Source organism: Alosa alosa, chromosome 20 (assembly GCF_017589495.1).
Source record: "Alosa alosa isolate M-15738 ecotype Scorff River chromosome 20, AALO_Geno_1.1, whole genome shotgun sequence".
NCBI lineage: Eukaryota > Metazoa > Chordata > Actinopteri > Clupeiformes > Clupeidae > Alosa > Alosa alosa.
Window position 1 is genome coordinate 19,924,614 of NC_063208.1, and position 25,064 is coordinate 19,949,677.

At 41.6% G+C, this 25,064-nt stretch overlaps 1 protein-coding gene across 1 annotated transcript; it reads left to right on the forward strand.

Moving 5' to 3' along the window:
• The first annotated feature begins 1,146 nt into the window (after nt 1-1,146).
• Nucleotides 1,147-25,064, forward strand: LOC125284892 (putative HLA class I histocompatibility antigen, alpha chain H). The gene is made up of 8 exons (XM_048229046.1): nt 1,147-1,220; nt 12,015-12,275; nt 22,554-22,832; nt 22,994-23,269; nt 23,896-23,985; nt 24,132-24,149; nt 24,459-24,495; nt 24,666-25,064. Exons 1-8 carry the CDS (start codon nt 1,187-1,189, stop codon nt 24,670-24,672), a joined length of 1,002 nt encoding a protein of 333 aa, XP_048085003.1. The 5' UTR covers nt 1,147-1,186; the 3' UTR covers nt 24,673-25,064.

The window sequence follows — 25,064 nt, forward strand, 5'->3', positions numbered from 1 at the left end:
TTGTGTTCTCTATAAGGGTGGCGTCCTCTATATGGGTAGGCCTACCATCTTTTGTGTTCTCTGTACGGTGAAGACTTTTCTATTCTCTCATCTTATGTGTAATGTAACCTGAAATTTCATATTCAGACACAGCATTTTAACCAACAGCATGAAAATGTGTGTACATGCATTGAACTTTGGTCCTGTCACACTCAATCTGACATGCCCTGTCCCAATTTTTCGAACACTGTCAGGTTGAGTGGGACAGTGCTGGATTTCTTTGTTCTTTGACATGAATATAACCCATTCATACCTTCAATTGTGGATAGTCGTCTAGATTGGTAGACTTCGGTCCAGAGCAGATCGGACGATCAAAATCAAATCAAAAAAGTATTAATATACTGCTTATTTCTTGGAACTTAATCAAAACAGGTGAAAGTGCTTGAAATGTAAACATTTTGTAACTTTGTGTGGGAATAGCAGGTGCAGAAATACAACATATCACACACACACACACCAGGGCCAGTTAAGAGGACATTTAAGGTGCATATCACCTACAATTATTACACTCGGGTCCAGTAGACCTGAACACCTCATATGTAATAGTTATGTGTCTTAAGCGCTTCTTATGCGTTATGATTAATTTGAAATTGTTGTTTATTATTGATATTCTCCTTACTGTAGTCTTACCATGTTATCGTTTTTATATCATTGATTGAATGGATATTATTATTGCTATTCTCCTTATTATAGTCTGACCAACATCTTAATTTGTTCCCTGTTAAATCTAAGTATTATGTTGTTTTGTTTTTGTAGGCTATGTCGCTTTGACAAAAGTGTAACCATAATAACCATGTGTGTGTGTGTGTGTGTGTGTGTGTGGTGGTGGGGGGGTCTTAGGAGAAATAAAAAATAGCATATTTTTTCTTTAAGCAAACATTGAAAACGAGTCCCATAGACCCAAACACCTTACAGGGGTTAATGCATAGAAATTTTTATACATTTCTGAAGAGAGAAAAGCTTGAGAAATTGAGCTGTACTTTTTAATCAATTGGTAAGGTAGCTACACAAATCAGTCAGTAGGTGTCAGTACTCTCAAATTGATTGCTTCGTTTTGTCTAAATACACGAAGAATCTCGCGAAGTAGTTGAGACAAGACTCATCTGAGAATTCACAGGGTTGAAGTTTGGCAAAGTATCTCCGAGTGATGATGGGAGTGTGTCCTTTCACTTATTCAGCAGGTGAGGTGCATGCATAGTTAAGCTATCTGTCTTTTAGGTCATCCTGCTAGAAAATCTCTGAAATGTGTCTCTTGTTTGCAATGCTAGCATACTGTGTCTAGTGTGAGTGACATGCTAACGTTAGCGTAGGCTACTGATGATGATGCCTTGTTTGCTAACGTTAGCTTGATATGACTGTAGACAACTTATTAACGTTAACGTGAAACATAACATGACCTTACCTGCTGGTATCGATGTCTGAGTCTGTTTGTAGACTTTAAAATGGAGACGTGATACAAGAATACATGTTAGATTTATAAACAAATTTTTTGTACATTTCAGCTGTAGGCTTGTAAGTAACAACAGCAAATTAAGCTATAACTTATTAACGTATTATGGCCCGGGTAACACCGTTACTTAAGAAAGCTTCTCTCAACCCTGCTCAAGTCGAGAACTACCGCCCTGTCTCACTACTGCCTTTCCTATCCAAAGGCATTGAACGAGCAGTCTCCAAACAGGTCTCTGACTTCCTTTCACAGAACAACCTTCTGGATCCAAATCAGTCTGGGTTCAAAAGGCCACTCTGCAAACTGCTCTGCTGTCTGTAACAGAAGCCTTAAAGAGCCAGGGCGAATCGCGGTCATCAGTACTCATTCTGCTTGACTTATCGGCTGCCTTTGACACGTTAATCACTGTATCCTTCTCTCTATACTTTCGCTGACATGGGAATCTCGGTTCTGCTCTCTCCTGGTTTGAATCCTATCTCACAGGGCGCCGTTTAGCATTATCATGGCTTGGTCAGCTATCTGCACCTCACCATCTCACCACAGGGGTCCCCAGGGCTCAGTGCTGGGCCCCTCCTCTTTGCTATCTACACCACCTCCTTGGGACAGATTATCCGTTATGCGGCTTCTCATACCACTGCTATGCAGACGACACACAGCTCTATCTGTCCTTTTCCACCTGATGACCCCTTGGTTTCAGCACGGATCCCGATTGCCTTTCAGACATAGCTACATGGATGAAGGCACACCACCTCCAGCTGAACCTATCCAAGACTGAACTGCTGGTCATCCCAGCTAAAACCTACCATACACCACGACATCAACATCAGAATTTGACTCCCTGTCTGTTTCACCGACCAGGACTGCAAGAAATCTAGGAGTTGTTCTTTGACAACCAACTAAAACTTCTCAGATCATGTTGCCTCAGTCGCCGGTCATGTCGTTTCGCGACTACAACAACATGGAAAATCAGGACTTACTTGACTCAAGATGCTGCCCAACTTCTGGTTCAGGCAATAGTCATCTCGACTTCGACTACTGCAATGCCCCCCGCAGTGAAACCACTTCAGATGATCCAGAATGCGGCGTGGCGCGCCTGGTCTACAACCAACCAAAAGGGCACATGTTACCCCGCTGCTCATCCAGCTACACTGGCTACCTATGGCGGCCCATCAAATTCAAGTCTCCTAACGCTTGCCTACAAAGTAGTCTCGGTTCTGCTCCCACCTACTTGAATGCCCTCATACAGACTTACACTACCTCCAGACCGCTCGCTCACCTCTGGCGAACGGCGTCTAGCTCTACCTCCGCACGCTCAAGCCAATCAAACTTTTTCTCATCTGTTGTTCCTCGTTGGTGGAACACACTGCCAGTTCCTACAAGGGCAGGGACATCCTTCTCCACTTTCAAAAAACTCCTGAAGACCCAGCTCTTTAGAGAACATCTACTCTCATAGCAACACTTACAACAAGTCTTACTGATCCTAGCACTCACCAGCCGTTTAAACTGACAAGTAACTGTTAAAAACAGCACTCACCGACGCACTTATTCTTACTGTACTCTAATGTTTTTTTAAACTGTCCTAAAATTGTGAGAATTGTTCTAACACTTACTGTTTACCATGTTGTTAGTCGCTTTGGTTAAAAAAGCGTCAGCCAAATGTAATGTAATGTAAAAAATGTAATGTAATTAACGTTACCTCAGAACTGCATATGTGTGATCGTTCATCATTTTGATTTCAGTTTTACAACCCTGTAAGTTAGGCAGAAATAGGTGATGTAACGTTAAACCACCACAAGATAATATAATAAAGTCGGGATCGCAAGTAATTAATTACTGAACTGGAATACTAGAATATTTCTCTATCAAAATGTCTGAGAAAAGCGCCTACCTACCGATATATTTCTCTATCAAAATGTGAGAAAAAATCCCGCCAGTGTCTAATTCTAATTCTAATGACAGCCGCGAGTGGCAGCCAGTGACAGCTATAACGCTCTATTTCTGTTTCCATGCGAACGAACGCCGCGTCATGCGGAAGTTAATCTAAACTGGGTTGGAAAAACGATAGACGCAGCCAGCTAGCCTTCGGCGCCGAGTCGACCTGCGTTGTGGAAAGGAGAAGGGGGGGTTTCACTGACAAGGGCGGTTTAACTTCGGCTGAGTGGCAACTGAGTGGGCGTGCCTGACCGGGCGACTCCTCATCACTGGCGCGATGTTTCAACTTTTGCCGGCGCAGCGCACTTCAAATTGGCTCCAAATTTTCCAAGATGGTGTCACCTCGGCGGCTTCAATTCCTTAGAATGCAGCCACACTGTCCAGTTCTATATATACAGTCTATGACCCCGACCAGTAGGCACGGCTGAAGTGCCCTTGAGCAAGGCACCTAACCCCTCACTGCTCCCCGAACGCCGCTGTTGTTGCAGGCAGCTCACTGCGCCGGGATTAGTGTGTGCTGTGTGTGTTTCACTAATTCACGGATTGGGATAAATGCAGAGATCAAATTTCCCTCACGGGATCAAAAGAGTATATATATATATATATATATATATATATATATATATATATATATATATATATATATATATATATATGTAGGCCTAATATAGCCTCATTGTTACCCTACACTCAATGACTGCATCTGAATTAAACTTCACTAAACAATTTCCAAGGCTATTTAAAGAGTAGATTCAGTAATTGTGTTTTTTTTGTGTGTATGTTGTCAATTTCAGATGCTGTGAGAAGAAATTCTGTTTGCTCTGCCAACAGTCGACCCGTTTACAGTAATAAGTATGCTGATATGACTTAATAAATACAAATCACATTTGCATTGCACAAATGCATTTAATCTTCATATTTGTTTTGTTGTAAAAATACCTATTGACATATAGGCTAATTTAACAATATGAGCCTAGTGCACTAGGACATAGCAATTAATTATAAACTAATGTAGACATATTGCAAAATGAAATAAATGTAAAGATTTTCAAGTGGAGTTTCAAAGTAGATGCAATCATTTGGCATACTTATGGCTTCACTTTGGGTCAGTTTTGGCTACTTTTTGGCTGGATTTTGGGCTCTCTTTGGGGTGGTTATGGCCATATTATGGAATACCACAATTGGTTTTGGGTGAGTTTTGGCCTCCTTTTGTTTTAATTCTGGCTTGCCTAATTTGGGCCATATATGGGCCGTACATCCCTCCAAAACTCTGCCAAAATGCCAAGCCAGTTTTGGGCCAAATTTGGGCCATAATGAATGTGCTATGGGATCCTGGTAACCCTTCTGGTGCCACCAAATACATTGTCTGTATTTCTGCAAAGGGCAGATCAGTTAGGCTAATATCTAGATAGCTGACATCTGCACTGTCCATATTTTTATTTTCGATAGGCACTTTTGGCCAGGGCATTTGGCTTGCCCTCTCTGGAGTGGCTGTGCCTGTGGGCTGATTCATAGGCTAGGCTCCTTTCAGTTTCGAAAAGTCAACCACAACGTCTAACTTCTACCTGACAACTGATGACTACCTATTATTACAAAAATGCCATTAGTTGCGAGGTTCTTTTGGGTAGGTCCAACGCCTTCCCAGCTATAATACTTCTCCGTGCTTGCTTTACTTGTCTAAGTAGGCAAAACATAACTGAATGCACAGTGCATTCAGGGGCTTCTCATTAGGTGCAGATACATGACAGCAAAGCCAAATTCTGTGTTCTATTAAGCTACTTTCATTTTCGAAAATCAACTGTAACATTTAACTTCTGCCTGACAACCGATGATGCCTATAGTAGTGTGCAAAATGCCATTGGGTGTGAGGTTCTGGGGGTAGGTCTAACGCCTTCCCAGCTATAATATTTTTCTGTGCGTGTTTGAGAGGTTATCAGAGGCTTCATAGATTTTAAACAAGCATCATCGGAGTTAGAGGTCACCTCGGAGCTTATTTGAAGAAGGAAAAGATCATGAAGTTTGCGGCGCTTGTAGGCCTAGTAGCAGGCCTGTGGTGTTGCCATCTTGCGTCTGGAGGTTAGTTTGTGTTTTATGTTCTTGTTTTTAGAAGATCAAATTAGTTTGGTTTTGTTTGCGTGTAGGCTATTTCAGAAGATGTCAGCCGGCTAGGCTAGCTTTCATGAAAATCTATAGCCTAGTCGATGTGATCTTATCGTATACGCAGCCTGTGAATTATTTGCAGTTCATATGCTGGAAATGCAATATTTTGGACACGATAAAAACGTTGAACTAGGCTACATAGTACATACATCCTAACGGGGGGAAAGTATGGTCAGGGACATTTTTTATAGTTATAGCCTTGTGTAGGCTATAATTGCCTAGCCTACTTCTACGATGTGCCTTCCTCTAGTGTCAAGGTAACGTTCAAGGCTAGAATTCACAAAATACTGTGAGGCTCTGACTAACGTTACTAGGTCTATATCACATTATATTATTTTGTCCCAAAATAGCCTACTACAAAATTAGGTCTACTTTTCGGAAGGGCACTTTACTGCACAAATGCAATATTTCGGAAGTTTCCTACTGCTTTACTGTAAATTTGTTTATAAATTTGACGTAGCCTAGGTATATATTATGTCAACCAAGATTAGAATCTCTCAGCCCTCACACAAAACCACATGGTGGCACTGTAGGACAAGAAGTAGTAAAACAGTTGTTCGGTACCATGATTGGCAAGGGATGCCACTCTAGAGTTGTGATATTGAATTGGTAGTAACTTTTTATGTTGTATCATACTGTTTTATGTCTATATGCCTATGCAGGGATTACAGGTGAATTAGCTAGTCTTAACATAGTTATCCCCACAAAACTTCCATAGTTGATTATTTAAATTAAATCAATATTTTTTTGTATTGAAAATTTTCTGAAATATTATTATAATTGTTATTATTATGTATATGTAAATGAGCCATTAGCTACTGAAATATGCAATGATTGGAATACATTTCAAGCACAGAATCCGTAACATTAGATAAAGTCAGGTTAAAAATTATTTTTGTTTTTGTTTTTCAGCCTATATTCAATGTAATATATCCCTGCATATAATAGACATAAACAGGGTGATAGGATACAAAAAGCTACCCCAAATGCAGTGCTATAACATATTTTCTAATTCTATAGTGGTATACCATGTTAAAAATTGTGATGAGACTTATTCCCCAAAATGAGGGGGTCTGGTTCAAGGACTAGTAGGCAAAACATAACTGAATGCACAGTGCATTCAGGGGCTTCTCATTAGGTGCAGATACATGACAGCAAAGCCAAATTCTGTGTTCTATTAAGCTACTTTCATTTTCGAAAATCAACTGTAACATTTAACTTCTGCCTGACAACCGATGATGCCTATAGTATTGCAAAATGCCATTGGGTGTGAGGTTCTGGGGGTAGGTCTAACGCCTTCCCAGCTATAATATTTTTCTGTGCGTGTTTGAGAGGTTATCAGAGGCTTCATAGATTTTAAACAAGCATCATCTGAGTTAGACGTCACCTCAGAGCTTATATTTGAAGAAAGAAAGACATGAAGTTTGCGGCACTTGTAGGCCTAGTAGCAGGCCTATGGTGTTACCATCTTGCGTCTGGAGGTTAGTTTGTGTTTTACGTTTTTCTTTTTTGTGATTGCAGTCCTGGTGTATTGTCTCGTTGACACGTGCAGTTCACTGGGCCCTGAATTAGTTCCCAATTAGTTTTTTTTAGCAGATCAAATTAGTTTGATTGAGATTTTTTTTCGTATAGGCTAGTTCAGAAGATGCCAGCTGGGTATAGACTAAATGTGAAAAATAGTCGATGTGATCTGACCGTATCATATGCAGCCTGCGTCTACCCTTACAGAAGTTGTGCTGCTTAATCATGAAAACCCATAGTCTATGTGATCTGACAGTAAGCTCCATTTAACCGTATCATATGTAGGCTGTGTCTACCCTCACACAAAATAACTACACTACTTTTAAGTATCAGACCTGCTGCTTTTGAGGAATTATTTGCAGTTCATATGTACAGTAGGCAACACTGGACTTTACTTTGCAATGGGCCAATTCACTGAAGCACCGATGAAAGAAGGTGCCTGCTTGATAAGCTCAGAGAAATGCGTTCGAAGGTTGTTCTGCTAGTGATGTTTTTTGTCCATAAAAGTTGCTTTATTTGTGATTTTTGTTTTTGACAGAGATAGGCTTGGTTGTTGATTGGCTGCATTTTGAAATCCCATAACTATAGCACTAGGAAGTTATCCATCTCCTGTGTTTATTTGAAATTACGAACTAATTAATTTCATTACAAATAATCAAATTTCTTCTGTTGGCAAATGACTTAAACCATTTTTGTCACATCATGATTTGGAAAAAGTCATTCATGCCTTCATAACATCATGGTTAGATTATTGTAATTCCCTCAATTTCTATTAACACACCAGAACGCAGCAGTAAGACTGCTGACTGGTACGGAAAAAAACGGGAGCACATTAACCCTGTCTTATATAGCCTTTCTTCATTGACTCCCGGTCCATTTTAGGATTCATTTCAAGATCCTGTTGATGTTTTTTTAAGCTGTAAATGGTCTGGCCCCAATCTACATCTCTGACCTCATTCACCCCCACTCAGCCTCCAGGTCTCCTAGTAAAAGTCTTCTTGACATCCATCACTATTGGCTCAGGCTAGAGGTCTGCACTCCCGTGGCGCGGAACCATTAGTGAACTATGCTTGCGGTCGCGGGCGGGAGTAGAGAGAGACTTAAGCGGGAGCGGGAGAAGCAGATGGTTTGCGGTATTACCGCAAAATTAAAATAAAATATAAATTGTACTAAATCAGCTGTTGGTGATTGATTCTGGTTAAGATGCAAGTATGAAGCAAGCAAGCAAGAAAGAAAAAAAGCATCCGTCTAAATTTGGCGGATGTTGACATTAGGCTACCTACCAACTGCACGCGCGTTTATTCAGGAAATCGAAAGCACCATAGAGGAGGTAGAGGGTAGGAGCTCTGAGTCGGAGGCCAATCTGTCCATGTCTGATATTAGTCACGCTCTGAAAAATGGTACATTCAAACTTGAAATCACACATTTGGGAGTCTTTCTCCATCGGGTATGATGAGAAGGGAAATCAGTTGCCATACGCCGCATGCGACAAATGCCAACGGGTCCTGACCTACAGTGGGCACAAGTCTGGGACGTCGAGCCTGAAACGTCACGGATGTGCACTGGTAAAAGGGCAGACAAGCTTGAAATTTCGGGTAAATGCACCATCATCCAAAGTGACAACAGTTCTTAAAGCAAAAACCGTAGAAAAGTGTGTGGACCTCCGTCAATATGATAGCATCGCAGGACAGGGGTTTATTCAATTTGCCCAACACTTGATTGATACAGCAGCCAGTATTGGCAGGTTTGACGGTAAGGAAATCATGCCACATCCTACTACTGTTTCCAGAAATGTAGAAAAAAGAGCCCAGACGTGTAGGAGAGCTGTTGTCGATGAGTTATCCGAAGCAGCATTGAAGTATGGTTGTGCTGTGACAACGGACATCTGGACTGAGACTTGCCGTAAAACCTCTTTCCTGTCAGCCACTATTCACTACATTGATTTATCCTTCAAGCTAAGGTCGAGGGTGTTATTTGCGGCTCCATTTGATGAAGACACCCCAAAGAAAGCAAAACATATCCAGGCTTTGCTGTTTCAGAACTTAAGAGTATTCGGGATTGATTGCACCATCCGAGGAAAGAAAATAGTCTTCGTTACAGATAGAGGGCCTAATATTGTGGCTGCCCTCCGTGGATACAAGAGACTGAATTGTAGTGCGCATTTACTGAACTCAGTCCTCTCGCATAATCTTTTGCCTGCTGTGCTTGACCAAGTCCCCGAGGTGTCCCAGCTTATTACTAACGTGAAGAAACTGGTCACGTATTTCAAGCAGTCAGGCCTACAAATCAAACTGAGGATGTCTCTGAAACAGTCAGTAGAAACAAGGTGGAACTCGACTGTAGACATGCTGGATTCCGTCTCCAGCCAGTATGTTGAAATTACAGCAATACTCTTAGATAAGAACCATTACGATAAAATCAGGTGCATTAATCAGAACACTCTAACCACCCTACTGGGTTTTCTGAAACCATTCAAAGATGCCACGAATGATCTAGAGTCCGACGATACTGCATTGAGTGCAGCCCTCGTCCTGCCTTGGTCAGTGAAATTGAAAGAGCTTTGCGAGGCATCCAAAGATGACCCTCTGCTCAAAGTAATGGCAACGACCTGTGCGCAATCCATGAGTGAGCTGATGTCACCAAATAGCTTCGCACTCAAAGGGATTGATATGCTGCTGCTACTAATCGATGAACTGGGGCTTGATGTCCATGTGGATGACCATGAGGAGGAGCCACCTCCACAAAAAAGAGTGACTTTCTGCGATTTCGAGGAATGGAAAGATCCAGGTGCGCACGGCACCGGTATGGATATTTCTCCAGATGTCGAAATAAGTGAGTATTTGAAAGTCAAGTTGGATGGATCTGAAATGAACGGACATAAATGCATCCTGGAGTGGTGGAAGACGCACTTCAATGAGTTCCCAGCCCTTGCCAAATTGGTGCGCTATGTGCTATGTGTCCCAGCCTCAAGCGCACCATCGGAGTGCGCCTTCAGCGTCTGTGGATGCATCCTGGAGGAAAGGCGTAGCGTGCTGAAACCGTCATCAGTCAGCAACATTCTTTTTCTTCACGGGTATTTAAAGAACCCTGCTGACTAATTGATCATCCTGTGCAGCCCACCATGCAGCACCATGTTTTTGTGTGGATATTATATGTTCAGAGAGCTAAGGTCCTTTATCTCCCCAATGTTCCTATAGTCCATCAAAAGCAGAATATAGAAATTCGGCCAATATTAGGCCTATCATTTTATGTTATAATTATGCCTATTGTGTCTGTTGTTTTGTGACTATGCCATGGGTTGTGGCACACTTCTTTTATGTTTTAAGATAATATCCAAAATGTTTAAATATGCCCAGTTCTTATGGCATTGCTTAGTATAGGGACTATTTTTGTTAATTGGAAATTGGGCCAATGTTGTTGTTTAATGTTGTCAGAAGGCTATTCTATTACAATAATTACAATATATTACAATAAATACATACAGTATGTAATAGTAAGCGATGAGTGTGTTTACTGTTTTGAATAGGCCTATAGGTCAATCTAACATAAAAAGGCACAATTAAAGATGATGCATCAGAATGGACATCACACAGCTGAGCCAGTACCATTAGTCAAAATGTTACTGTTTACTGTTTCTCCTATAATAATAATAATAATAATAAAAAAAAGTCCTGTCCTTGCGGGCGGGAGCGGGACGTGATACTATAGGTGCGGGCGGGAACTGTACCGACAGTACAAACTTTGAATTTAAACAGTTTCTTAACAATGAATGAGTTGAAAACGCATCGTAGGACCCTGTTCATGTTGTGCAGAACTTTTAATGACATTTTGAGCCTGTTAAGAAGCTAAAATGTTTGGCACGTTTAGATGATGCCCCCACACCTGCTCAACACACCTGTATTCACTGGCCTTCTCAGCCCTCTAATTCTGTGTTTATCCCTTGACTTGCTTTATTGAATAAAGGAAGGCATTAATAATGGTAGGCATGAAAATTCCCCATTTGTCACACCTCACCTGTCATGTCTCTATTCCCCACTGGTGGGGTCCGCCCCACACTTTTAGAACCGCTGGTTTATGGTGTTTTTTCTCTGGCAAACCCCATACTGTGGCAGTGTTGGACAGGTGTTTGTGGCCAAGTTTTAATTGCGGTGCACTTTACAGTTTTTCTTTTTACTTAACACCCCAACAAAACCCAAAACCACACACACATGCAAATGATCATAAAGTTTTGGAAAAAGCAAACACTTCTTCCAAAACGATTCTAACTCTTGACAAAATGGTATTTTTGCATCAAACTGTAGATACAATGTCAAATGGACTGCTGTATTTACACACCATTTGCATGAAATTGTCAAAAGAAACAGCAAGTGTTACGTTTTTAATCATATGTCTGTTTTTTTTATAGAACTGTGTTTACAGTGGCGACTCCTAATGGAAGTCAGGGAAAGCTAAATTCCTCAGAATTCAACTAATTAAAAGATGTGAACATTTCTATAACATTATACACGAAAAATAAATATAATAATATTTGACACCAGTGTATACCTATGTCAATACAGGTTACATTACATTACATTATATATACTATAAAAGTGTCTCACTCTACAGATACTTAAGCATACTTCTGTTAGGCGTTGTACCGCTCTGACTGCACTGCAGGAGACAAAAAATGCCCAGTGAGTGTGTGGTGGAAACTAATGAATGTTGCCACTGAAATATACAGTAAAAGTGGGTGGGTATGGTAATCAAACTGCCTGTTAGCGCACACCAATCAGATATATTCATGCCCATGTAACAAACTATTAATCTGAGTAGTTTTGTAAGCGGACTATTAAAGTCTATTAAAAATGTAGACACACACTGATAAATTATTTATATTAACACTATTCTCTTTTTGATGTGTTATTTTTTTCAGTAACTCATAAACTGCAGTACTTCTACACAGCCACCTCTGGGATCTCAAACTTTCCAGAGTTTGTGGATGTTGGAGTGGTTGATGGTCTACCCATCAGTCGCTATGATGGCATCACAAAGAGAAAGGTTCCCTTGCAGAAGTGGATGGAGGAAAACTTCGATCAGCAGTACTGGGACCAGGGCAGTAACAAGATGAAGGGTATAGAGGAGTCCTTCAAAGTCAACATTCAGATTGCAAGAGAACGATTTAATCAGACAGGAGGTGAGCAAGGAAATATCCTGTATGACATCATCTTTGATACACATAGCACTAGCAAAAACTTTTTCTGTTTCTGATTCTTAATTTTGGTTTACCCTTTCAAATATTTATGATGGTATTATGGTCTGATTTTTTTATAATGTAATCAACAAATGTGAAGTAAGTAGATCTGACACAATAGCATGGGAGCTACCTCCAATATGCACGCTCCTGACAGAATGTTGTTCTTAGCACACAACCATTACACTGCATTAGCGTCAACCCTGAAGAGGGTGAATTTGGTCACAAGTAATGCTTATTAACCTTTTAAAAACAACATCAGCTTTATCAGATTGTGTCAGTTTCTTAATATATTAGACAGATCATCCATAATTATGATAATAATAAAAATGTGATAATAATAGGGGTTATATAACGGGGGTAGGGAAGCCCTGGTGCTCACTAGAAGATGTATAACAAAAATCACTAGAAGATGTATAACAAAAATAGATTCAAATGGACCACACAGTAACACATTGCAGCATGGTACATTATCACTAGCCTGATATGAAAATCTATCCTCAGCATCTTGACTGCCCACCACTGTTTTTCACCAACAGTCCACTGATGCCCCCATTCACACACACACACACACACACCATTGCCTCCACCACACAACTCGGCTCTCCCCAGCGTACCACCATTAGCACCCAAACACACCACAACACAATACTGTTACCACTCAATGCCTGTGGTTGCCCCCGTCCTCACACACACACACCATCGTCATCCCACAACTCTGCCCTCCCCAGCGTATCACCATTAGCACCCAATCCCACCTACAGCACACAACACATCACTGTAACCACTCAACACACCACTAAAAACCCAACTCTAACCCTTCCCACTGTCATCCCAACTCAACACTCTTAACTCCCAGCACACACCACCGCACCCCCCTCTGCATCACTGTTAATCTCAAACACACACACACACACACACAGGCTAGTGCAGGGAGATGAGAGGACGGGGTCGTCTGAATGAAGGGGCTGATCAGGGGTTTAGTGTGCAAACCCACCTCCTCCATTTCTCTCTGTGCCTTTAGGCTTGAGGAGGAAGCTGTGAGGAAAACGGACAAACAGAACGTAGAGCAGAGAACCCCAACAGTAGATCATGAATCAGATTAACAGCAGAGGGAGAGATGGAGCCTCAGCATGTGAGGCCCCTGAAGGCCCAGCTGTAACTAGGGGCTCCTCACCTGCCCTGCACAGCATCACACTGGGCTGAGGGACGACACTGAGCCCAACAGTCAGACAGGACCCTGTGTGATACAGCTCTTACCACCTCAATACATTCAGATGGACCAAACAGGCCATCCGCTAGGTGTCTGGAACTAAAGGAGCTGTGTAGTAATAATAGACCTAACCAGTGTATCTCTCATTACATTCTTCCTGTATCGCACAATAGAAAGTAGTAATGCATATAAACTTTCTAAAAGTATGAGCATCAAGAAATGCTGTTGTGTCATGGCGGAGGAAGGAGAAACAAGAACAACCATAGCACAAGACAAATAAACAAGTGAATCTGTAAATAACTAGATGTACCGCATGGCGGTACAAAATATGACCGCCGCTCAGTCCTGTACATCCGTTCCACGAAAATAAAGCACACTTCCATTTGTCTCCATATTTTACTCCATCCCCCACTCTTGAAACTTTTGTGTATGCTTGTTTGGCATGCCTGAGTGTGTGTGTGCAGCTGCATAGAGAGTAGCCTACTGGTGCTGAAAAGGTGAATAGATTGTAGAATAGCCAAAGAAGATGTAGCATTGTTATAAAACCTTTAAAATCTCTAAACAATCACAAGTAGGGCAGTTCATCACAGTTCATCCATTGCAACTGGATTGATGAAAGGTCACTTACACCTGTAGGCTATTGTATTTGGGAAAAGCAAAAGGTATCAGCATAATGTTATTTTATTTATTTATAAAACAAAACATCTCTGTCAGTTCCATGCCGTTTTCAACAGCTATCAAAAAACAAAGGTCATTTTTGGATGGATGGATTTTTTTGTGAATGTTTCTTCTTCTACATAAGATTTTGGTCATCTTTAGTTCATGTAATACTTTATTGTCAATGCACAAATTAAGTAACAGTAGTCTGAAACGCTATTGTTAATGCACAAATTAAGTAACTTTAGTCTGAAACGAAATGCTGTTTTACATCTAACCAGTGGTGCAAATAACTGACATGTCCAAATGGGCCTTGATGAAATGCGCCGCTAGACTGTTCATACACATTTTAACGGGCCAAAGTTGAAGAGCTGTTGTCCGCTATTGTTCGCGGCAAATATAGGCTGATTCATGTTTCCTTGCATTGTGTAACTGAGGTCCATGGCTAGTCTGGCTTTCACCAGACCAACCTCAATCTTTTAAGAAATCAAAAAATAAATAGCGGGCAGATCAGGCTGGGTTCACCAAGCCTAGTCCATAGGCACCGATATTGATATCCACGCCTGGCTATTCTAAATGCAAAATGCATCAGGGAGTTATGACAAAACTGTAACTAACAAACTAGATCCTAATAGAAAGCTGTTACATAAATTGTCAATAGGCCTATTTACAACATAAATTGTCAATAGGCTATGCTGGCTACACAAATAAAAATCTCCTTTGAAACCAATGGCTTACGCCTTACAGTATCAAGCGGACTTAAACTGCCATATCGTATGCTTTAAAAGTTGTAATAAAAATTCACGCAGCTCCATGAGTCAAGGAAAGCTAATGAAGTAGCCACTTCTAAATGGGACCCACTACACAGTAGCTTAAGGTGTGTTGCTAAAGCAGCCATAATGAAATGAAGGTGTCATTGTTTGGATACTTCACACACACATGCTTTTTAATTTCACAGACTACAACTACCAAGCTGGAATCAAAGCACATCGATTCCCTCTCACACCCTGCACACATCTCTTAAAACAAAATAAACAGGCGCCTCAGTCTCACGATGTATAGGCAAAACTGTATCAGACCGTGTAACGCTGGTAAATCTTCCATTGCACAGAATGATTTTTGCAGCACATGCAACAAAATGACAGTTGAAAGATACAATTACAGTGCTGCTATCAATTTGCTTGGTATAACCGCATTTATAGTTTTCTACAAATGCAATCAATCAAATTGGCCTCCATCATCACTCAACCAACGCTAACGGTAACATTACCTAGGTCCTTATTGATATTATAAGATTAACGCATCCTGCAGTAAAACCAAGCATGTCCGATAAACATCCTCAGATTTATTTCGGCTTCAAGAAGAAATGGGAATTACATTTCATGTGAATATCATCCTATCCTTATTAGACGCTCTCTGCGGTAAACTATAGTCCTTGTAGGAAGGCCCATTGTTTTTCCAACCCACTTTTAACTTCCAACAAAATTACGCCTCACTGCAACGATGCGCCATCTAGTGGACAAACGACTACTTATCGCCAATACTGGAAATGCAGCCATGATGATGATGATGATGAATATTATTTTGGCTTTCTTTAATCCTACTGAATTTGTAATTATGTATCGGCCGCTCTAATACTGATAGTATGTGGGTGCCTGTGTGTGTGTGTGCATGTGTATATGTGTGCACCGCCATCTACAGGCCAATGAGTGTACAGTCACTAAATGTACACATAACCTATTTTTTAAGACCCCCATGGATGAAATTCTACGAAACTTGGCATACCCCCAGAGAATGCCAGGTCAATCATACAAATAAAATTTGGTGCAGTTCTGAACATCTTAACTGAAGATAGGGCGATTAAAGCAGAATAATATTGCATTTTCATTTTTACCGGGGGTGCAAATCACAAATGAGTGATTATGGGCCAGATTGATGTGGGCCCTTGAGACCAACATACCATAAAAGATTCTTCATCCCTCAGTGCCACGGTTCAGGTAGTTATTTAGGAAAACTGCTTTTTTTATGTTCGGGGCCCAGCACGGGGAGGGGCCCCCGGGACGAAACAAAATTTTTCCAGAAAAGTCTAGTGGGGCTACATACCCACCAAATTTCATGTGCCCCGTGGTTCGGTGTCCCGGTATCGTTGACCAAAAATTCAGGAAGTAGATGACGGGGGGAAAAAAAAAAAAAAAAACTTGACAATCCCAATATGACCGGCTTAAGCGGTGGTCATAATGAACGGAAAAATAGCTGAAATAGTAGTACTATGTTAAGTTTGAGTAATACTGTTTCCTAACCCCTATATATCTAAGTGTATGTGTCTGTACTGGGAAGGTCTTACACTAAACAGAGCTGGAGTCTCAGTGAAGAGAGCTGCAGCACACAGAATGTTCCACTTTAATCAGAGTTTAGTAGAGTAGTCTGGTGTAGAGAGGGGTCTCAGAGGGGAGAGATGAGCACACACACTCATGGCCAGTCCACACAAAACAGAAGTGAGAAGTCAAGTCTTGCGCACACACACAGCATTAGCACCAAATGCCTGTCCCATGTAGATACACACACTATATAAAGAAGGTCAGTTCAGAGCCTTTAGCATGAAATACTAGAACACCGGCTCTCACACATACAGGTGTTTGTGTAGAGTGTTTTTCAGGGACTCTCTCATCCTCTTGATCTCACACACACACACTCACACCCTTACAGGAGGCCATTAGAGAATCTGTCTTTCTCTCACTCAAACACACACTCACATAGTGGACTCACAACTACTCCCCTCAGTTAAGTCAGTATGAAGCAACTTTCCTATGTAGTGATTTGAGGATTGAGCTCAGGAGGGGGTGGTACACACACATACACACACTCACATGCACACACTCTCCTATTTACACATAGGATACAAAGGATTCGTATAACGACACACACATACATCGCCCCGGCGTCTGTTCTCTCTCCTCTTCCACTTTTCCTCTCCCTCTACCTACCCATCATCTTCTGTACACGTCCCATTCATACTGTTTGTTCCATCTCTCTCGCTGTCTCTTTATCTCTCTTTGTCTTTCAAATCTATTCATTTTTGACAAACCATAGACACATTACAATTGATAATACAGAAAAGCACACACACACACACACACACACACACACACACACACACACACACTTGTCTGGAGATGACTGCAGTCTCCTGGTGTGTGAGCTGCTGCTGGTCCGTGTCTGCTCTTATCTCTGCTCTGTATCTCAGGCTGGGACAAGACTCCAGCTGGCGATTTGACACTCACACACACAAAGCCTACACATACATGCTTACATATGGACACACATGTATACACACACATACACAAGCATATACATACAGTATATGTACACATATAATAACACCCACCTAAACATACACACACAAAGGGCCAGAGAGATCTGCCTTTGCTGCTCTGAGCATGATAATAGAGAGACAGTCTCTCTCTCTCTCTATCTCACTCACACACACACGTACAGACACACACACCACCTTTTGAGTCGCTCATACTCACACAGATGCATGCAAACACACAAACGAGAGAGACAGCACACATAGCCCCAACACAGTGTTGTGAACACAGTTTCACAGAGAGGGAGAGGTGTTGTTAGAATGGAGAGTAGAGAGGTGCTCACACACACATTCAAACACGAGGTGCTCACACACACATTCACTGATGACCAGAATAGATTCACTGAGATGATGAGTAAAGAGCCAAGATGGACTCATCCACACACACTAAGAATCAGTGTTGTCTATCAAACACAGAGACAGTACACACACATACACACACACACACACACAAAACAAGTAAAGCAAATGGGCCATACAGACCCTTTACATACAGTAGAGAGTTAGTAGACTTCCAAACACAGAGATACAATCTTTCCACAGTGTTAAAACTGACCAGGGTTAAATCATAACCAAAACCCATATTGAGTCACACAGCAGAGTTGTCTCCATCCACACAGGACCACACATGAAAGGGCAATGATGATAGTTTAGCACCTTTATGATATATGTGTGCCAGCATACAAAAGAAGCATTCTGATAGTCGCTATTTAATGACTCGTTGTATGCATAGCATAGAGGAAGTAGTAGTGCCCGTTCACCCACACGCTGACACAAACACGTATACATACTCGCATTCATGTACACAAACGCACACACACAGTGAGTCTCCAGTCAGTCCTCAGGAGCAGGGAGAGATAGGAGAGACGACACATTCGCAAACACGCACTCTCACCACATTGTACACACATAGAGCCAATAGAGGCTCCCTGTGTCCATCTCACTTATAGAACACTCAGTTAGACATTCCCCTGACCCTCTCATATAGACACACTCCTAACACACAGGGCCAGTGGAGCCGCCTGCCACACCCAGGGCCTCCAGCACCAGTTGCTCTCTCACTCACACTGACATCAGCATGAGGCTGCTGCCTCTCAGGGGACAGAGGGGGACACACAAGGAAGTGCATTACACACACAAACACACAAACTCTCTTTCTCTCACTCTCTATCTCTCTCTCTCACACACACCTGGTTAAATATACACAATAACATGGGAGCTACCTCCAATCACGCACCCGCCCTGACAGAATGTTGTTCTCAGCACAAAACCATTACACTACATTAGCCTTCAACCCCCAAAGAGGGTGGATCTTTTCACAATTAATGCTTATTAACCTTCTAAAATCAACACAAGCTTTATCAGATTTTGTCAGTTTCTTAATATATTAGACAGATCATCCATATTTATGATAATAATAAAAATGTGATAATAATAGCTGTTATATAACGGGGTAGGGAAGCCCTGGTGCTCACTTGAATATGTAGAACAAAAATAGATTAAAATGGACCACACAGGAACACATTGCAGCGTGATACATTTGGTCCACTAGCCTGATATGAAGATCTATCTTCAGCATCTTGACTTCCCACCGCTGTTTTTCCCCAACAGTCCACTGATGCCCCCGTCCACACCGTCGTCACCCTACAGCTCTGCCCTCCCCCAGCGACATCACCATCAGCACCCAGTCCCACCTACAGCACACAACACATCACTGTAACCACTCAACACACCACTAAAACCCAACTCTAACCCTTTCCACTGTCATCCCAACTCCACACTCTTAACACCCAGCACACACCACCACCGCACCCCCCTCTGCATCACTGTTAATCTCAAACACACACACACACACACACACACACACACACAGGCTAGTGCAGGGAGATGAGAGGACGGGGTCGTCTGAATGAAGGGGCTGATTAGGGGTTTAGTGTGCAAACCCACCTCCTCCATTTCTCTCTGTGCCTTTAGGCTTGAGGAGGAAGCTGTGAGGAAAACAGACAAACAGAACGTGGGAGCAGAGAACCCCAACAGTAGATCATGAATCAGATTAACAGCAGAGGGAGAGATGGAGCCTCAGCATGTGAGGCCCCTGAAGGCCCAGCTGTAACTAGGGGCTCCTCACCTGCCCTGCACAGCATCACACTGGGCTGAGGGACGACACTGAGCCCAACAGTCAGACAGGGCCCTGTGTGATACAGCTCTTAACACCTCAATACATTCAGATGGACCAAACTGGCCATCTGCTAGGTGTCTGGAACTAAAGGAGCTGTATAGTAATAATAGGCCTAACCAGTGTATCTCTCATTACATTCTTCCTGTATCGCACATTAGAAAGTAGTAATACATATAAACTTTCTAAAAGCAACACAAGCTCTATCAGATTTGGTCAGTTTCTCAGTATATTAGACAGATAATCCAAAGTAATGATAGTAATTAGAATGTGATAGTCATAGTGGTTAGGAGAGTAGGGAGCTTAGATATTCACAGGGAGATGCAGGGAAAAATGTAGGTTAAAATGGACCACACAGTAACACACTGGAGCATAGTACATTATCACTAGCCTGATATGAAGATCTATCTTCAGCATCTTGACTGCCCACCGCTGTTTTTCACCAACAGTCCACTGATGCCTCCATCCACACACACACACACACACATTTGCCTCCACCACACAACTTGGCTCTCCCCAGCGTACCACCATTAGCACCCAAACACACCACAACACATTACTGTTACCACTCAATGCCTGTGGTTGCCTCCGTCCTCACACACACACCATCGTCACCCTACAGCTCTGCCCTCCCCAGCGTATCACCATCAGCACCCAGTCCCACCTACAGCACACAACACATCACTGTAACCACTCAACACACCACTAAAAACCCAACTCTAACCCTTTCCACTGTCATCCCAACTCCACACTCTTAACACCCAGCACACACCACCGCACCCCCCTCTGCATCACTGTTAATCTCAAACACACACACACAGGGTAGTGCAGGGAGATCGGAGGACGGGGTCGTCTGAATGAAGTGGCTGACTAGGGGTTAGAAAAATACATTAAGCTAAGCCTAATAATTATTTTAGCCACAAGAGTATACAGTGTGTAAAAATTGTATTTGGGGCTTTCTGCTAATATGAGCGCTATCACTCTAAAATTATTCCCAGTCATTATCATGGAAAACATAATGCTCAGATATGCAACAAATTGTTATAATGACATTGTATAACAACCCTCATAGTAATAGGTATATTTTACATTTTTCAAATGTATTTATTTGTTGCTTTTATTTTTCCTTCCAACTTGCTGCAGCCCCTCTGGCACCCCCTCGCGGCCCCCACTTTGAAAACCACTGATCTAAAGTGCTTTTGTCTGTACTGGGAAGTTCTAACACTAAACAGAACTGGAGTTAAGGCTGTTACATGCTTCTGTGGCAACTCCACGGCGTAACTAATATCCAGATAGACACACACAGCATTGTTATTCTCCACACTACGCTGGTAGCCCCCAGACACATGATTGCCCACTGCACACCGGCACCGATGTTCATTCACTTATATTCCATCATTTTCAATACAACCCCACACACCAGCACCAAATCCTTTTGCTGCCACAGTGTCAATTACAACTCAGGTTTATTTTCGTTGGTGCTGTTCAAAGGAATCCATTGTTTATCGAATACTTGTTAGTTGAAGATTTTGATGACTCTGTGCAGGGACAAGTGTCAGTTCCACTTGGCCAGTGTGCAGTGGATTTATCACATACATTTCATCACGGTAATTTCTAAACACTATATAAAATACCCATAAAATCCATCACCAACTCTTTGCAACTGTAATTCCCTACACAAAACTCTGCTTCCCTCCACCACATCACTGTTAACTTCAATAAATGCATACAAATATGCTAAAAATAATGACATGCACTGAAATAGTAGTGTAGTAATAGTCATCTAAATAGAAATTCTCAATGATGAGATAAGCACCACAGAGAGACTGTGGGCCAGATACTGTATACTAACACTTTTGCGCCCTCTTCAGGCATATTTGTTTCGCAACGTGCACGTAAAAACATGGCAAGGTATGTACAAACAGGCCACACTTGGGTAAAACTGCAGACTGCCTGTTGCAGGAGCTGAAAATAGCAAATTGCGCTTTCCTGTGTCATGCATATAGATTCATAGGAGGGTCAGGGGAAAGTGGGAGTTACGTGTTAAAAGATGGGAGGAGAAGCGTAAAATGTGCCTAATTAGGTATTCCCCTGTATGTACGAAAACTGCCCTGAAAGCGCACATCTGTTTTGCGCTGTATTTCCACCTGGTAAAAGCAGGTGTTAATCCAAATTACGGTTAAATGCGAACCTTCCAAAGACAACAGAATCGCTATTCAGAGCACTAGTTTGTGTACTTTATCAAAAGTAACCTTAACTTTTGTTGGCCTTTCAAATGTCTTACTTTCACGTCATCCACTTCAACTTTCCTACTTGCTAGATTTGACCAATCTTCCATAGCCTAGTTGTTAACTTAACTTCTTAACTTAATTCAACTGCGCTTGTGATTGAAGTATGCCGTTGGTTGTGGACGATCGTAAATTGCGGTAGGGGTGGAGAAAGGCGCTGATTACCCAATGAACTGCATGTTTGATAAATACCACCTAAACTTCACAGTGTATCCCAGCGTTCGCTTTCTGCGAGTTGGCCATGGCGCTGATAACGCTACGTTCGCAAATGTACGTACATCTGGCCCGGAGTGAGATGAGACTTGTTAATGCACAAACTGCTTCAATCTCAAAGGTTTGTGTCTCCTACACTAAGATTGCTTACACATGCATGCAAGTCATGCACATATGGAAGCAGATACGATCTTATGGTGGTTTACAGCTTCTGGATGAGAGCTGGATTAATGTGGAACTATTGCAAATGATGAAGGTAGTGCTGAGTCAAATGTGTGATTCTGATTGTTTTAAAATCTTTCTTAAGGTGTGCACACTTGGCAGTGTATGTACGGCTGTCAGTGGGATGATGAGCGCAAAGCTACAGATGGATTTAATCAGTGTGGTTATGATGGGGAGGACTTTATCTCTATGGATCTGAAGAACCTGAGATGGACTGCCCCAACACCACAGAGTGTCATTACAAAGCGGAAGTGGGACAATAACAGAGCTTTGTTGGAAGGAAATAAAGCCTACTTCACCACAGAGTGCATTGAGTGGCTGAAGAAGTATGTGCAGTATGGGAGCAGCACTCTGGAGAGGAAAGGTACAGCAGCACACAGCACTGACAACAGCTGTACAGTGGGCAGGATTCCAATCATTATGTTGAAACACATTATTTATCTCCTTCACCAAAAGATTACCTTCTTTTCAAAATCGAATCAAATATGTTTACTAACCTCTCTTATTTCTACCTTGTCCTTTCAGTCCACCCAGAAGTCACTCTCCTCCAGAAGGACTCTGGAGTGGCGTGCCATGCTACAGGCTTCTACCCTGACCAAGTGATGATCACCTGGAAGAGAGATGGAGAGGAGATGCAGGAGGACGTGGATGTGGGGGAGACGCTGCCCAATGAGGATGGAACCTTCCAGAAGAGAGCTGTGCTTGCCGTGTCACCGGAAGAGAGGAAGAAGGGGCAGTACACCTGTGAGGTGGCCCATAAGGGCGGAACTCCCATTCTTAAGACCCTGATTGTGGAAGATGGTAAGAACCAGCACCACAGAATTCAGCAGTTACTGATGGAACATTGCATTGTTACATGTTGTTTTGGTGTTAGTGAATTTGGTATAAAAATAATTTCTGTAACCTTATATGCCTTTTGATGAACCAAACCCATCCTACCTACAGTGTCTACAGCCAAATCCCAGCCATGAGGTTATCCATGACCATACCTTACCTTACCTATGCTTCTAGAAACACAAGATCATTCAAATGCAACTTTCAGTTGCAACCCTAGTTTATTGAACAGAACTTGGGGAAATGTTTTCATGATAAGGAGGAACATAATTCATGAGAACATTGATCTGCCTCTGTCAGAACACATTCATGAGTATTACAGAGTATGATTTATTCAGTATTTATTCAGATTTGTAGGCCCTGTGATGCACCTTGTAATTCTGTCAAATCAATGCTGTTCTCTTTCAAGGTCTTCATACTGGACACAAAATTGTCCTGTATAGAGAGGGGGAATGATTGATCATTCAGTAGTTGCATTTTATAGGCCTGTGAGATATTCATTCCCAGGCTTATTTTAGGACGTACATGGTCATATGTGTGCATTTAGTGCTGTGCTGTTGCAGAGGTGATTTACATAAGCCTTTTTCCTGTAGGCAATATCGTTGGCATCATCATTGGCTGTGTTGTGGCTGCTGCTGTCGTGATTGGTGTGATTGTCGCCATTGTTATGATGAAGAAGAAAGGTGAGAGTAATCTCTTTTGTGTACTTGCAGTGTTTTTGAAGTTAAACTGTTTTCTATTTTCTAACTATTTTATTTACAAATATACTGTACTCCCATAATTTCTCGATCAGCAGTGGCATGATTTAACATTCTCTTGTATCTTTCAGGCTACAAGAAGGCAGAGCGTGAGTACCTCCTACAGCAATAAAACTGATACAATAAGTAACTTTGACAACTTGAGATGTTAAAACTTTAGATAACTTTTATTTGATATTTTGATAAAATATTGGTCAATCTCTTGTTGTTTACATGTTTGTATCTTTGTAATACAGTAATACTGCATTTATTTGAAGAGAAGGCTTTTTCTTTATTATCATCAAAATGGATTAGAAAAGAACATATAAGCTTTAAAGGTTGCAGTTGTAAAGTATGTGTGTTTTAGTTTGTGTAGTGATTCATGGTTTTGTTTCATATGTGCTTCAAATGTCTCACAGAGTCCGATTCAGAATCTGATCACTCCAACGGTGCACGGTATGGTTCATCTCTTATGTTCTTATGCTCTTATGTTGCTCTTCTGTTTAGCACCTACAAGTATTGTGCGTTTGTGTATCCTCAGTGTAATCAGTTATGAGATGTGATCCATCATTTTTGTGGTGATCACATTTATTTATCTGATATCCTTTTGTGTCATTTCTCTTTAGGACTTGAGGTAACTGCTGAATGTGAAGAGTGAGGAGCAATGAAGAAGGATATGCAAATCAACAAACAGATTTCTCTCTATATGCAACATCCTACAATGGTTATATCCATGATTTAGGTATAATGTTAAGATTTTATGTCTATTTACTTTCATCCAGTTTTTAGCAATAACTCATCCTTTTCTCAAACTGCTGTACAAACAAAATAGATTCTAGTGCAGTCAAATCTGTTCTATTGGTGTGAAGAGTATTGATTTGAATATAATAGTAGGCATTGTGGTTTCTTTAATTGTATTGTGTTGGTGTGCTGTTGCTTTGTATTGCTCTGTACTATGTGTTTTTTAATATATTTCTTTCACCATTTGAACTGGTGATGGGAAGTGGGCAATTCTTGATTCTAGG